The following is a 14,428-nucleotide window of genomic DNA, read 5'->3' as shown; positions in this document are numbered from 1 at the left end:
ATCTAAAAACGCAGTGCCTAGCTATCTTAGGAGATCGCTGAGCATTTTTTAAAATGAAGCTATATACAGTATAGTGGGTTATTTGTTATTTTTTAACAGAGGGGTGGCCCAAAGAGGAGCACACACACACAGACCCATGTACATATCCCAGAGGACAGTGTTGCAGGACATCTTAACCATAACTGTGACATTTATACAATTCCAGTTTATCCATTTAACTTCCTTCTCTCCCAAATATAATTGTCTTTTTCATACAATGGAGAGGGAGGGTGGGAAGCTAACAAGGGGGATGCATTTATGGTATTTTGCTACCAAGAGTGATGGCATCCCTCTTCATCCCTCCTCAGACTGTTTACTTACTCACTTTAAAAGATTTGCATCGTAAGAATGAGAGTGCGAGTGTGTATCGCAGACAAAGTTCAACCAAGTTGAAAAGTACTGATAGAGACTAATGCCTTGTTGATTTTAGTCTTTTCGTTGCACTTGTTGACAATACAAAAATACATAGAATAACATCAGCCTTATCCAGGAGTAAACACTGGTTCAATTGACAATTGGATGTGACCGCCATTACACAGTGCTCTTGAATATCAACAACAGGCTGACAAAGATTGGCAAAAAATTTTAGGGACAAATATGCAGGATATCTTATAATAAGGAAAATGTTTTTCTTTTTCACGAAAAATCATTTTCTACCTGTTGAGAACCACTGGTGCAGAATACACAACAAGACACTTCTTTGGACTCAAACACCCCACAATCACACCATGACAGGCGATGTCGCCCTGTTTCTCTCATACAAACACACACTTCCTGATGTGTCAGTCCCACTTACACTCAGTGGTCCATTTGTGTGGCTCCAGCATCAGGTACTGTTTGGTTTGTTCCAGTTCTTTCTTCAGACACTGGTACTTAGCTCTGACCTCGCTGATTCGCTGCTGGCGGTGCTCCAACAGGCGAAGCTTGGCACTGACGTACACCACCTCCTGACACACAGAGAGAAAGGACAGACAGACAGACAGATATGGATTTAACGCCGCCTTTATTTATCCCGAGGAGTGTGTTGTGAAAACACATGCGCTTCTCTCTTTCAGCAGCAGCCTGCTCAAAGCAGACACGGTTACAAATATTCACACCTCATCGACTCCCCATGTGACTGCAGCCGAGTACGTTCGGACACTGAGCGGCTTCACTGGAGCAGTCGGGGGTTAAGTGGCTTCTTAAGGCCGCTGCAAGGAAAATCTATATTTCATGATTTTCTCTCCCTCCCTCCTTTACAAAACTCACAATGCTCTCTCTTCTGAATACATAAAGGTTTAAGAGTGGGAACCCAAAAATCCTGCACTGTGCATTCATTTGCAACAATTTCATGAGTTTCACAGTATCAGTCTTTATTCTGCAAAGTCGTAGGAATTCAGAGGAACAAAGAGGGAAATGTAGATTTATAAAAAAGGCTCACTATTCACACAGAGTGCAGTACTAATGTTGATTCATTCATTTTGTGAGAGTCCTTACTGTTGTATTTTTAAAACTTGTTGGTTTTCCTTCTTCACTGACATATATATCAGATCCTGTAGCTTCCTATGTGTCTTTTCTTCCTCAGCTTCCTCCTCTTGTTCTAGCAGCAGTGTCCAACAGAGCGCTTACTGCTTTTTAATGTGTCCCACAACTATTATTCATCAAATCAATTTCATTGACATCAAGTGCAATATGTTGCCTGGCCTCTGGGCTTCTTTTTCCTGCTCTTTTGCTCTCTACCTTCTTTAATTCTCTTCCTATATCATTTTTTTTTTACTCCCTCACCCTACCACCATACTGTATATCCTCCTCCTGTCTTTAACCATTTCCTACTGTTTTTGTTATATCTCCACACTGTTAATCTCTCTTTCTCCCTCCTTTTATGTTTCTGTTTTCAGTATCAACATTTCTGTGTGTACCCACAACATGTACCTTTACTAATGAGAGTTTTCTGAATTTTGAAAAGTGATCACAAATGTACGTTTTCCCATGCATGGCATTACACATCCTCCTCTCACCCGTCCCTCACCCTCCTCCTTTCTCCCTCTCACCTTGCTCCCTCCTTTGTCTCTCCTCTTCTGCAGTCGCTCGACGTCATCTATCTCGTACACCTTGATCTCAAAGGTTTCTGTTGTCGAAGTTGCACCTCGGAGGTTTGAGGGGGCCGGGGGACCCAGTGGGCCATCTACCCAGCAGGCACCTGGACTGGAGGAGGAGGAAGAGGAGGAAGTGATGGCCTGTTTGGAGGAGCGGTGAGAGGGTGAGGAGGAGGAAGAGTCCAGGGTCAGTGCTGGGATCAGACGACGACGCTGGAGGCCTAAAAGAACAAATAAGATAAGAGTAACAGAAAAAGATTGTTACACAATGTAAACTGTGGCCCTTAAACTCTCTTATTCATTCACTGTGTAGCATGTTCTCATTGTGCATTTCTTACTCTACAGTCTATTGATTTAAAAACACACACACACACACAAAATAGGTGTTCGACTTCAGTTTTTCTGTTAGTAATGTGTTGTCATTAGTCGTGTATTTTGTTAGTGACTTTTCTTCATTAAATCTTTGGGGAAATTCATCCTTTGACCAAATTTTATCTGAAAATATCTACAGCTTTAGCATGGCTTAGCTCGATACTTGGCTTTAATCGCTACTACTGAGTTACATTACTGGGTCGAGGCCACATTCTGCCCAAATACTTGCAGAATGAAAAACTAATGATATTTCTTTGTTGTCTATGCCATTAAAAGAACTGTTTGTGATTTTTGAAAATATGCTCATTTGCTTTCTTTCGCGGGGGGAACATGGATACCACTCTTGTTTCTGTCCAGGAACAGAGTAAGGCTAGCTGTTTCCCCTCTGTCTTTATGCTAAGCTAAGTTAACAGTTGCTGGCTGCAGGCTTACACTGAATGGACAGACATGAAAATGGTATTGATCTTCTCATCTAACTGTGAGAAAGCGAAAAAAAAAAAAACTGAAAATATACCTTTAATTTGACATCACAAAAACATATTGGTAGGCCCAGATGGCTTAGTGGTGTTTTCTCACCATTCAGTTACAAAGGAACCTTCAGGATGAAAATGTAAACACAAGAAAAAGCCTGTTTCCAGCTGTGCATGTAATAATGTGTCAATCCACAGCAATATAGTAGGTACAGTACAACAGTACCCCCATGCTTGTTCATGCTTTACAGCTTGCTTTACAACAGTGGGGAAAACAGGATTCATAAGACATGGATGGAAAAGCAGAATATGAGAAAGATGAGGAAAGATGTCATGGATGGTAGAGGAGAGAGAGATGGATGAATCAGCACTGGAGAGAGGCAGAAAGGAAGCAACAAAAGAAAAGTATTGGGTGATTGAAAAAGCAGAAAGAGAACGAGAAACAGATAACAGAGTGTGAAGCAAGATAAAAAGTTTAGTGTCTGTCCATGAAGCTCCTAGATAAGAGCAGCAGGTCACTCTCTAATCTGCCCTCTATGCTAGGATGAACTCACATACTCATACATGTGCACACACGTTTTGCATAGAAATTACCAGCCATGTCGAGAAATGTGAGTTATCAGATTCACGGGGAACCGAAGGATGAGTGAGAGGGGGAGAGAGTGGTGATTTTAATAAGGTTGCAGCTGTCTTTTGGTCTCAGTGCGGCACAGAAAGGTCAAGCAGAGACATTTGTATTTCATTACATTAGCAGGAAGCGGCAGGCAAGGGGATGGAGAGAGAATGAGGGTCTGCAGGGAGGAGAAGGTGGAAGGGGAGAGAGTCAGACAAATGGGGTAGAGAATGTGAGAGCAATAGATGAAAAAAGATGAGGACAGGTGAAGGCATGAAGGAAAAATTGAGGGAGAGCTAGAGAATCAAATCTAATGGAAATGAAGCACAAAGACAGACCCAGGCGTGAGTAACATTTCAGTAGCACTAACATCTTCTCATGCTGCTTCAGTCTGTGGCACATACGTCCTCTTTTCTTCTAACTTTTTATATCTTTCCAGCCTTAATTCTGGACAGAATTGTTGTATCTGTCATGGTCACAGCCTCCATCACTGCCTTCACCTCCATGTATGACAAACATAGGCAGCCCCTTCTGTCTCGTTTCTTTCTTTGTGTCCTTGTGACAGTTCAGCAGTGGACACTGCCTTTGAAGCACAGGATCGGTTGCGGTTAAAGTAAAATGAGAGCAAATCCTGACTTTCTGCTTCATGGCAGGAGGTGAAGTTACATCCTACACGCATGGATGGAAAGGGTTATTCCGATTTAAATCAATAATCACAGGCAGGCCGGGAAGAGCTGCCTCTGTCCAATCTGGTTTTATGCACGTATCCATCCTCGTGGTTAACCAGTAGAGTGTAAATTGGAAGCCACATTAGCAGCCCCTCTGTGTGGTGTTCTGGTGAATATATATTCATTACAGCCCACTCCAGCAGATTCCCTTTACCATTTCACAGATGGGTGGTCAGGGTCACCTTTCCTACCTGGCTCCTTCTGCAACCACAGCTTTCTTCACTTTTCCCTCACTTGCCCATTGCTCTCTCATTGTGCTGTCTTACTGATAGAGTGTCTTGCTCACTCCTAATTTCTTGGGGTTTCATTTCTTTTTCAGAGCTTTGGAAGTCTTCTGATACCATTTTGTCAAGGCTGAGCTTATCATGGTCAAGTGCTGAGCATGATGGTAACAAAAGAGTAAAAGTGTTGTCTCTGCATTTTGCATCAGTACTGTCCATTCACCCATTAGTTCATTCAAACATTAGTGAATCACATAAGCTAACCATGTTCCTCTGTAGCTTAATTCATTAAAGCTAATGAGACTGCCTGCAAACAATTATAAGCTGATGCCTCTGTTCTGTCACCCTCTATCACATTCTATCCGATTAAGTGAAAATGCCATTAAAGCAATATTTAGAAACCTGTGTTGCTCCTGCTCTTCTTGCTGCTCTTGGAGCTCCGTCTGGAGGAGGTGGTGGCTGTGCTGTGTTCACTAAGAGAGTCCTGAGCAGAGGAGGTACTTCCTGTGTTCTCGCTGCTGTCTCTCAGCATGCTCTCGTAGCCACTACTGCCTCCGCTGTGGTAAAACAGGGCTGTCTTCCCCATTGCAGGGGGGAGCTCGCCACTCAGTACACTGCTGTTAGAGTCAAAAATGAGATTGCATTTAGTGGTATGTTCAAAAATCAAATATTTTTTTAAGCAGCACTTTACATTTCTTGAGTTCAGCTCATACCTGTTGTCACTGGCATGGCCACTGCTGCATCGGTGTGGTTTTCTGGGAGCTGTGATCTTGCTGTAGGGAGAAGGTAGTGTTTGGACCACTGCTGCTCTCTCCTCTCCCAGGCCACCCCCGCCACCTCCAGCTCCAGCTCCTGCTCCAGCTCCTGCTCCTGCTCCTGCTCCTGCTCCACTGAGAAATCGAGGGGAAATGAATCAGGAATTAAACACTTCATTTGACTCTGTCCTCTGTCTAGAAGCTGGATATTGTCTCCTGTACATTGTAAGAATTGTTATTTTACACTGCCTGAAATATGAAGTGAAATGACTAACCTTGCCCCACCAGCTCCTCTTTCCTCCCCAGGATCTGCACCTCCTCCTTGGGCATGACTCCTGGAACGGGAGCCTGCACTTCCCTGGAGGAGCTCCGAGATTCGACCGTTGACAGCCCGTAGAGGCAGCTTGGCTGCCAGGCTTCCCCCTCGACTGCGGCTCAGAGACTGGGTAGACCAGGATCCAGGGGAAGGTCCCTGCTGCTGCAGAGGGCCCTGGACTGAGCTCTGGGGCTGAGAAAACACATAATTGACTTAGGTGGATGGCAGGAGACACACAGGACATGGCAGCTGGGTTTACTTGCAGGGAGTTATTGATGAATGCGTTCTGTGTTTCTTCTTGTGTAAAACTGAAAGTGGACTTTACCTAATGAGGTTAGTCATGTAGTTTACAGGTGTTAAAGAGTGTGTTCATTCATGGTAAAGAAGCATTCTTACTTTTCCATTAGGAGGAAGGCTGGAACTGCGGCTTGCAGTTTGGCTTAAAGACTTGGTAGAGAAACTCAGAGTCTTGGTGCTAGAGGCAGACAGACTCCTGGCTTTGGGACTGCTGGTCATCAGCAGCTTACTGACTGCTGAGATCTTTGACTGGCTGCTGGTTTTGGCTGGTGACTGTGGAGCGCTGCTCGGACCAGGACTACCACTGAAACTTGGGCTGGTCGTGTTTGCAGTAGGAGAAGACAGTGATCCAGCACGGGTCAGACTGCGCCCAGTACGAGGCATGGTGCTGTCCCCCCTCACTCCTCCTCCCCCTCTCAGGGTCTCCCCTCTCTCCAGGGAGAAGCAGTCATAGTGATGGGAGCCACCGTGGGAGCTGTGTGCCCGACCCAGAGAGTTGGTTCTGTTTGCAAGCTGCTCCAGCTTGGCGCTGAAAAGTCTACTGCTGTCTATGCTGGAGCCTCGTTGTCTGGTGACACCTACGGGGCCGCATCCAGACATTCCTGCATCGTCTGCTGAGCTGCCCATCAGGGAGACTCCATGACTGGATTGGTGGAGAGGGCTGGCTGCCCTGTTGCGCTGGTCAAGGCTGGACTTCCGTACCGGTGGCAGAGGTGGGATCCCCCCCTTTTTGTGTGAGAAAAAGCTCTGTTTTCCAGTTGATCCCCGGCGGTCAAGTGTAGCGCGTGGACTGCAGGGAGTTGAAGTGGTGACGCCAAGATTGCGGTACTCGATTCCATTATCTAAGCCGTCGTGTCGGTTAAGACGGTGCCAGCCTCGGGGAAGACTGGCAGTACGGTGGATATCTGGACTGTACATACTCATCAGACACTCTCCCTGGGCAACAACAGTGACCATCTCACAACCATCCACGACCCTCTTAAAGGAATCTGGAGATGACACAACCTCACCACCTGAACTGGAGCTGCCATGATCCACACCTGGTAATAGAACAAGAAAAAACATAGACTTTATTTAAGAAATTTTAGAATCCCATGAGTCTTTTACTTACAATACATCACCACTGTTTCTTACCATCCCTGCAGAGGCTCCGGTGGTCTCCAGTCCCAGCTCCAGTGTGAGTCTTTGAATAGTCTAGCTCTCTTTTCTCTGGCTTTGCTTCACACGCAAACTCCCTCGACCTCCCTTCCTCCATGCCACGCTTCAACCAGGGGTCTTCAAACCTCATCTCACTGGAAAGAGAGGCTAAAAGTGGTGCATTCAGTTTGCCTGTATCTTTCATTAAGCCAGTCTTGGTGGGTGAGGAGACGATGTTTGGTTCCTGGATCACCACGGGTTTAACAGCCACACATGGGTGAATGCTTATTGTAGTCTTGAAAGGGGAGAGGTTACCAGGTCCTGCCAGAATTTGAATGTTAGTTTTAGCCATGGAGGGAGGCAGTTTCCTCAGCCTGTCTTTGGTTGGGGTTCCTTTATCACTCCCGTTCTCTTGCAACACCACCTCTCCTTCCAGGCTCCCTCTTCTCAGGCTGCCACAGCTTTCAGAATCGACTCCAAAGCTTTGGTTGGGTTCGGGATCAGCTAAGGCCTCCCCTTGCTGGCTCTGGGACTGGCTGAAGCTGTGGAGAGACTGGTCAGCTTCACTGCCCATGCTCAGATCACTCATCCAGGAAGAGATGGGTGAACCACAGTTAGACATCACCGCTAAGGCTTCACCTTCTATCCGCAGCTTGGCCATTGCCACCTGCAATAGGGAGCAACACAATCAGATATGACATCTTGCAATCCAAAATAACATGTGTCTTACTAAATAATGCAAATGCAAATCAAAGACAGTCACACTAACCTCTGCCATGGCAACAACCTCTGTAACCCCAGGGGTTGCTGGCAGACCTGCAGGCATGTAATAATCCTCCACAGCTCCATCCTCAACTGCACCACTGATGACAGTGATGGGTTGAGAGCCTGAAGGGAGGGCGGTGACAGAACCACATTGGCTGTTGAAGCTGATGATGCTTGTCGGACGACAGATCAGGCCCCGAGTCTCCATGAGAGCGGAAATATCAAGGTCCTCCTCGCCTCCGGGAGCCACTGTGTGCAGCAGTTCATTCTCCCCAAGCGAGAGAGGTCCAACTAATCCTACAGATACTGCCAGTCCTGAGGCTGCAGGTGGAGGATAGAAAAAAGAGACGTTTGAATGTGACTCATGACTTACTTTGCATCTCACCGCCCCTTTCCTAGTGTAAAAATAGCTGTGTTTTTACTGCCACTCACCATCCTTGTGCATGTCCATGGGAATCGGTGGGACATCATCATCACAGAGTGTCTCAGCTGAGCCCAAGCTGGCAGACAGAGATGGAGTTGGCTCTCGGACTTGTGGGCTCATGCCCACAGGAGAAGTCCTGGACAGCAGGGACTCTGTGGAGGAACGGCCACTGTCTGCAGCCAAACTGTCTGCAGAATCAGAAACACACATTTGCTGTCGTAATTAATTTTATTTTCCAAGTGCAGAATATGTGCACCCACTGGTGCACTGGTAAATTTAGGAAATTGGCTTCAGACTATGATGCCAATTTCAAAGCACTGGTTATTATGTGCTTATTATGCTGTGTCCAGGTGACTCAGTATGTGATGATATTTAACACGTCTGAAGATAGTTATGAAGACACTGTTATCACCTTGACACTGTTATCACCTGCAGAACAATTTATCCATTAAATAGGAATATTGTATAATAGAACTACTGCAGATATGAATACCTGTTTCTTTGCCAAAGTTAGAGTAAGTAGTAAAAATGTTTATCAGTCACATTCTAGTATAGCTACTTATTCTCTGTCTCTATGCAGATGGACACAACATCAAATGAAAAGAACAAGTTTCTCTAGATATCTCTGTTATAAGTGAACATGTGAGTGCTTTACAACAGTTTAAAGAACTGTCTCTGTGTTTAACTTTAGAGGAAAAATCACATACACTGAAAGATAACCATACATGACAAACAATGCAAGAATTGTCCTCCTGTATGGATCGCCAGTCCATCACAGGGCTAACACATATAGACAAATAAACCATTCACACTCACATTGACACCTGCGGGAAATTTAGAGCCACTAATTAAACTAACATGCATGTCTTTGGTCTGTGGGAGGAAGCCTGAGTACCCAGAGAGAACCCACGCAGGCACAGGGAGAAAATGCAGAACCTTCTTGCTGTGAGGCAACAGTGCTAACCACTGGACCACCATGCCAAATATAGATTCAGAGTGGGGAAATTGAAATTGAAAAATTGAGCTAAAAAAATTGACAAGTAGAAATAAATGGTTAATAAAAAGGTTTCAGTATAAAGTATAAACGTATACAAAGATGCATACTGTCAGAGGTCAGAGCTTCAGTAGCCTGGCCATCCTGAGCCAGAGTGTGGGAGGACAGAGGGGGCGTTGCCGGCATCACGCCCTTCTGGGTGTACACTTTACACCGCTGGGATGGGGAGGATGGAGGCCTGAGGAGGAATACAAGAATCAGATATTATGGAGCCAGTCTCTGGTGCTTTGTTTATTAACTGACTCTTGCTGTTTACGGTTTGATTTAGTAATAGTTTTTTAGACATCTTCCAAATGTAGTTTTCATTAAAACTGAATTAAACAAGGAAGTCCACAGTCAACATTATTGCCACCTATAGTCTGAGGTTTTGGTCAGGCTGGCGATGCCAAGGCGTGGTGATCCTAGTGGCCGTGCTTTCCCATCACCGTTACTGCCCACATTCAGATTCTCGCGGCTGTAAAGAAGACATACAACAAAAGAGACATCATGTCAACTGAAATCAAATACATTCCAATGGCTAATAGCAACATTTGCAAGAAAACCTGCTCAGACTTAAAATGCACTGTTCACCTGCGTTTTTGTTTGTTTGTTTGTTTTTGGGGTGGGGTGGGGTCGGGGTGGGGGGGTATACAGCATCACCTGTCCTGACCTGTCATGTAGGTGGGAGCCCTTGGCCCTGTGCAGGGGGTTAGAAGTGATGCTGCTGCTTCCCGTCACACTCCTGGCACTGGTAACTATGGAGGAACCAGAACTCTGAGCCAGGCTGTGGATCATTGTCTGTGCCAGCTCTGCCTCCTCCACCACCTCCTTGATGTCCTGCAGCTGCTGGTCATTGGTCCTCCTCCTGGAGGCTGCTGCTGCTGAGCCGGACTGTGTGGCACCTCCTATGGCACTTTCAGGGCCTGGAGTTGTTGGATGGAAACAGTGGTTTCACGCAAAGGTGAGTTACCTTTACAACAGTGGGATACAATATTAATATACAGCATATGTATTAAACAAATGAAAGCTGTTACCTGTTTTGGCTTCTGTGTCCAACACAGCAGCACCACAAGGAGCAGCAGGAGCTGAGGTTGGGACAGCTGAGGACAGACACGACTCTTGTTTGGCACCTTGTTTGCTCGCTGGAACCTCTTCAAAGGGAAACTTTGCCACCTGAACAAAGGGTCATAGCGATGAAAGAAAAAGGGAAAGGCTTAGTTCTTCATAGGAGAATACAATAGTTTAATCTCTTTTGTCTCAAAAGAAATATTCTACATGTGCCACTTCTATTTCAAAATAACCAAGAGAACATTACTGGTGATGGATGAGAACAGACCACATCATTTGAGCATAAAAACCTACATTAGTGACCTGTAAAGAACAGGCTCCTGTACAAATGGTTTAACAATTATAAGGTGATGCTTTTTCATATGCATTATTTTGTAACACAATTGAAAGCATATGCTTCTTGAAATAGACAGAAAACTGCCACAGCAAACAAGTTTTTTTCATATGCATGCAGAAAATCTTAAGCAGATACAAACAAAACCCTTTTGAACAAAGTGTTGCACCCTCAAATACAGATCCCATCACACTGACAGAGCAATGCTACTTTTCTTTCTCTGACTTGCATCCAAATCTAGATTGTTTTCTCTGGTGTTTTTCCTTAAATAATAACAACAACAACAACAACACAAAAAAGGACAGAAAACTATCATTACCTCCTCGCTGCCATCAATGCAGTCCAGTCTCTCCTGCAGCTCAGCAAAGGTGTTGCATTTCAGGCACTCAGCTCCTTCCTCTGGCACAGGGGCCAAAGGCTGCCCAAGTAGTGACTGAGAGGGCTGGGCTAGAGGCTGAGAGGGGCCACTGGGTTGGTCCTCTGCCTGAGACTGCACCTGTCGGAGCAGAAATCGATCAGAAGTGAGTCATCCAGTGTTTCCTCACAACAAATATTCTTCTGATTACTGCTGATTGTTGAAAATCTAAATGTAAATATACCTTAATTACCTTGTTCTGGGCTCCAGCTGCCTGACTTTGACTTTGTGTCTGATGCTGCTCTGACGTTTTTCCTCGAAGCAAAGCAGGAATAATTGGTACGAATTCTGGTGGTCCCTCGTTGTCTGTCAACTCTCTGTCTGACACAGCAGCCCCATTTGGGCCCACATAGATCACCGTGTCACATGACTGTTCACTACTCGAATACTCGTCGGGGTCACTGGACAGTCGCAGCAATGGAAGGTCAGAGTCGGTGTCACCGCGGTGATGGAAAGGACGTAGATGGGTCGGGCGACGCATGCGGCCCTCTTCACAGGAACTCTCTCCTCCAGAGGAGCTAGAGGTGTATTGCTGTGGAGAGATTGTATGACAGGGGAAGTGGAGGCAGAGAAGGATGGTGAGAGAGAAAATATTCCCTTTTTAGATTTGCAGAGCCTTTAATTGACAGTTCACTCTGGAGAGAAAATGGAAGGATAGAGAAGAGAGGAAGAAGGTTGATTCAGATCCTGGACCAACGTTGCATCCTACCCAAATGACCCACCAAATTTAATATACTAATATACTAACTTTAATTTCATGTAATTCAATTTTAATTGAAATTACTGATTCCCATTTCTATCACAGGCTGGCACTTTAAGATATCTTCAGTTTTCTTGAGCTGGAGCTTTATTTTTAGAGCTCTGAAGCTCTCACTTGACCCCCCTTTTCTTCTGCTGTGCAATTTTGAAATAAGTGAGTATGAGAAGTAAAAGGTGAGAAGGTGTCAGCAGCACTTTGGGTACACTTAGTGGAAAAAGAAGAGGAGGTAAGATGATGAGATAAGATGCATGGTGTTTTGAAATCAAGTCAGCACAAACTAAAGTTTAAGTTTCATGAGACTGAGATTGAGAAAGAATTATCTCCCAATTTTAACAATAAAAAAATAAACATCGACATTTGGTTAAAACTCACCACGGTGACTTTAGTTTTCTTCTTTTTCATGCGGAGGACGCGGGAAGCAATCTGGATGGTAGAAAGGGTTTCTGAGAAATCTCTGGGTGAGGCAGAGATGTGAGCAATCATGGTGGTCCGGCAGTTCATGTTGCCTAGCGACTCCCTTAGCAACATGGTCAGCTTGCTGTCCCTGGTAACGCACATACACTGAGATGTGAGCACTAAAGACAGGTTGGAAACGCACACACTTACAAAAACATGTGATGAAACTGGTCGATTTTCTGACAGACGCCCACATATGTCTGACATTGGACAAAGGATTATTAATAGCTCGTTTTGGTCACAAGACAAGAAGGTGACTATGGTAACGGCCTATGTGCTAATGAACACTAAGCTACCATATTCATATAAATGAAGCTAAAAGATTCAAAAGGAAAAGTTAATGGTAACTATTGCTTATGTTTATTGATTAATTTTGCTAAAACACATGAAAGGTTGCTATTCTAGACTTGAGCTCATAAAGTCTTAAAAGAGGCACTCTGGATATTACACAGTCTAATATTGGGAGATGATCTATCTCCCAGAGAGAATATACCAGCAGATGGGAGAGTAAAACTAGGCTGTGTGTTTAAGAAAAGACTTTCTCCTGGGTGGGCTACTGCAATCATTCAAAGCCTTTTGTGTATATGTATGAATGTGTGTGAATGTGTGTGCGCGCACTGAGGCCTCCAGGCTGACAGTGAGTACAGCTCCTCTGTGGCCCAATACCTCATGCTGCTGTCCCCCTTTTCTAAAAACACAGCCTGCAGGCATGTCTCACTACACACAAATTTGTACATTCACATGCTCACAAACACACACACGTACACAAGTATGTACACACTCCTATCTTGACCTCCTCTTTCTCATTGGTGCTCTCCTCCTCTCCTCTCTCTTCTTCTTTCTTAGTTTGCTGCCTCAGGCTTCAACAAACCCTCCTCTCTCCAGCTCTATCTCTCTATATCTCTCCCTGAGATTAATGTAGGTAAATTCATGACTCATGAAGTATTCATTTGCATGTTAATTCAAGTGCTGAGGATGTTGGATTAGATCTTACACTTCAGCCTGATTTATTACCAGAGTTCTACCATTGAGGACTACTGTATGTAACATGATGCTCTCTATTGAAACTAGACTATAATGAATGCAGCTTCTAAATTCCTAGATAGCCATCATTACAGGAAGCTAATGTTAAGGAGCAAATGTGAGGTATCCACAATGTGAAACAGATTTGTACTTGAATGACGACAGTCCAGAACTTCTTAAAGTGCACTGGAATTTCTATGCTTATATTACTAATATTGAGGACTAAAATTGTCAGATTGGATACTGTAGTACAAAAAGATGACTGTGTCCCTGGAGTGTGTTGAATGACAGAGAAACATCACTCAAATATTTAGGGAGCTTTATGACAGAAGGGGGACTTTGCCAGGAGAGAGATGCAGCAAAGCAGATGGGAAGTGTTCTGATTTTGGACAAGGAGCAGCACTGAGTCCCTGTTGAGAGAGGTTGAGTTTAGTGAAGAGCCTTTAAATCTACATGGGTATTTTGTGGCTGAAACATGGGTGTTACAAGACTGTTGGCAGTTTGGGATCACACTAAGATGCTTGGATTCTTGCGGGAGCCATAGTGTTGGTTTTGTGGTGACAGACAACTGTCTGCCTCTTTGGGAAACTACAAATATGTGGTGTGTCCAAATTCTGCAGATCAACTGGCATACAGTCACCAGTTACCCAGCAACAGTACTGGAGCAGGACTGGGATTATGAGAACAGGATGAGACCCTGTTCCAAAAGTAGTGAAGCGCTGGGAGACAAGCTCAGCATTTCACTGTGATGAAATGAATGGAGCTGAGTTGTTGCACTATAGCTGCTATATCTGCTGTATTGTTGCTTTGCTTTCTAGGAATGGTAAAGTCTGGTGAAATTTCTCAGCAACTATTGAATGGATTGCCATGAAATTTTGTACAGATATCCACTGTGCCTAGTGGATGAATCCTAGACACTTTGGTGATCCCCTGACCTCTCATCTAGTGCCAGCAGCAGGTCAGATTTGTTTCTTATCCAGTGAAATATCTCAACATCTACAATATGGGCAGGCAAAAGTTTTAGTAAATTTTGAACATTCATGTGTCCCACAAGATGAATTTGTAATAACCTGTATGTCCTGTAATTAGTTATGTGACAAAAAACTACAAAACATAGGACAGAGGCT

The 14,428-nt window shown here is 44.6% G+C and overlaps 2 protein-coding genes across 5 annotated transcripts in view; one reads left to right on the top strand and one right to left on the bottom strand.

Annotated features, from left to right (window-relative positions):
• The window catches only part of smyd3 (SET and MYND domain containing 3), an 81,606-nt gene extending 78,822 nt beyond the window's left edge, over positions 1–2,784 (top strand). For 2 of the 3 annotated variants that reach the window (XM_018666736.2, XM_018666738.2), the window contains one exon: positions 2,103–2,784. In XM_018666736.2, the coding sequence (XP_018522252.1) occupies positions 2,103–2,134 (32 nt within the window). In that variant the 3' untranslated portion in view covers positions 2,135–2,784. The remainder of the gene's footprint in view (positions 1–2,102) is intronic. The other variant, XM_018666737.2, reaches the window with a different exon arrangement.
• The window catches only part of kif26ba (kinesin family member 26Ba), a 79,194-nt gene that overhangs the window by 4,297 nt on the left and 60,469 nt on the right, over positions 1–14,428 (bottom strand). Inside the window, exons 12-27 of one of the 2 annotated variants that reach the window (XM_018666733.2) lie at positions 12,195–12,366; positions 11,247–11,594; positions 10,967–11,143; positions 10,280–10,418; positions 9,916–10,168; positions 9,619–9,720; positions 9,317–9,444; positions 8,221–8,400; positions 7,793–8,109; positions 7,021–7,690; positions 5,986–6,926; positions 5,549–5,781; positions 5,232–5,408; positions 4,921–5,135; positions 2,070–2,335; positions 836–986 (exon numbers count right to left, since the gene is read on the bottom strand). In XM_018666733.2, the coding sequence (XP_018522249.1) occupies positions 836–986; positions 2,070–2,335; positions 4,921–5,135; positions 5,232–5,408; positions 5,549–5,781; positions 5,986–6,926; positions 7,021–7,690; positions 7,793–8,109; positions 8,221–8,400; positions 9,317–9,444; positions 9,619–9,720; positions 9,916–10,168; positions 10,280–10,418; positions 10,967–11,143; positions 11,247–11,594; positions 12,195–12,366 (4,469 nt within the window). The remainder of the gene's footprint in view (positions 1–835; positions 987–2,069; positions 2,336–4,920; positions 5,136–5,231; positions 5,409–5,548; positions 5,782–5,985; positions 6,927–7,020; positions 7,691–7,792; positions 8,110–8,220; positions 8,401–9,316; positions 9,445–9,618; positions 9,721–9,915; positions 10,169–10,279; positions 10,419–10,966; positions 11,144–11,246; positions 11,595–12,194; positions 12,367–14,428) is intronic. The other variant, XM_018666734.2, reaches the window with a different exon arrangement.

This window comes from Lates calcarifer, linkage group LG2, assembly GCF_001640805.2.
Source record: "Lates calcarifer isolate ASB-BC8 linkage group LG2, TLL_Latcal_v3, whole genome shotgun sequence".
In the NCBI taxonomy this organism is placed as follows: domain Eukaryota; kingdom Metazoa; phylum Chordata; class Actinopteri; family Centropomidae; genus Lates; species Lates calcarifer.
Note: the sequence above shows the minus strand (reverse complement) of the source record. Positions and strands in the feature narration are given on the sequence as shown.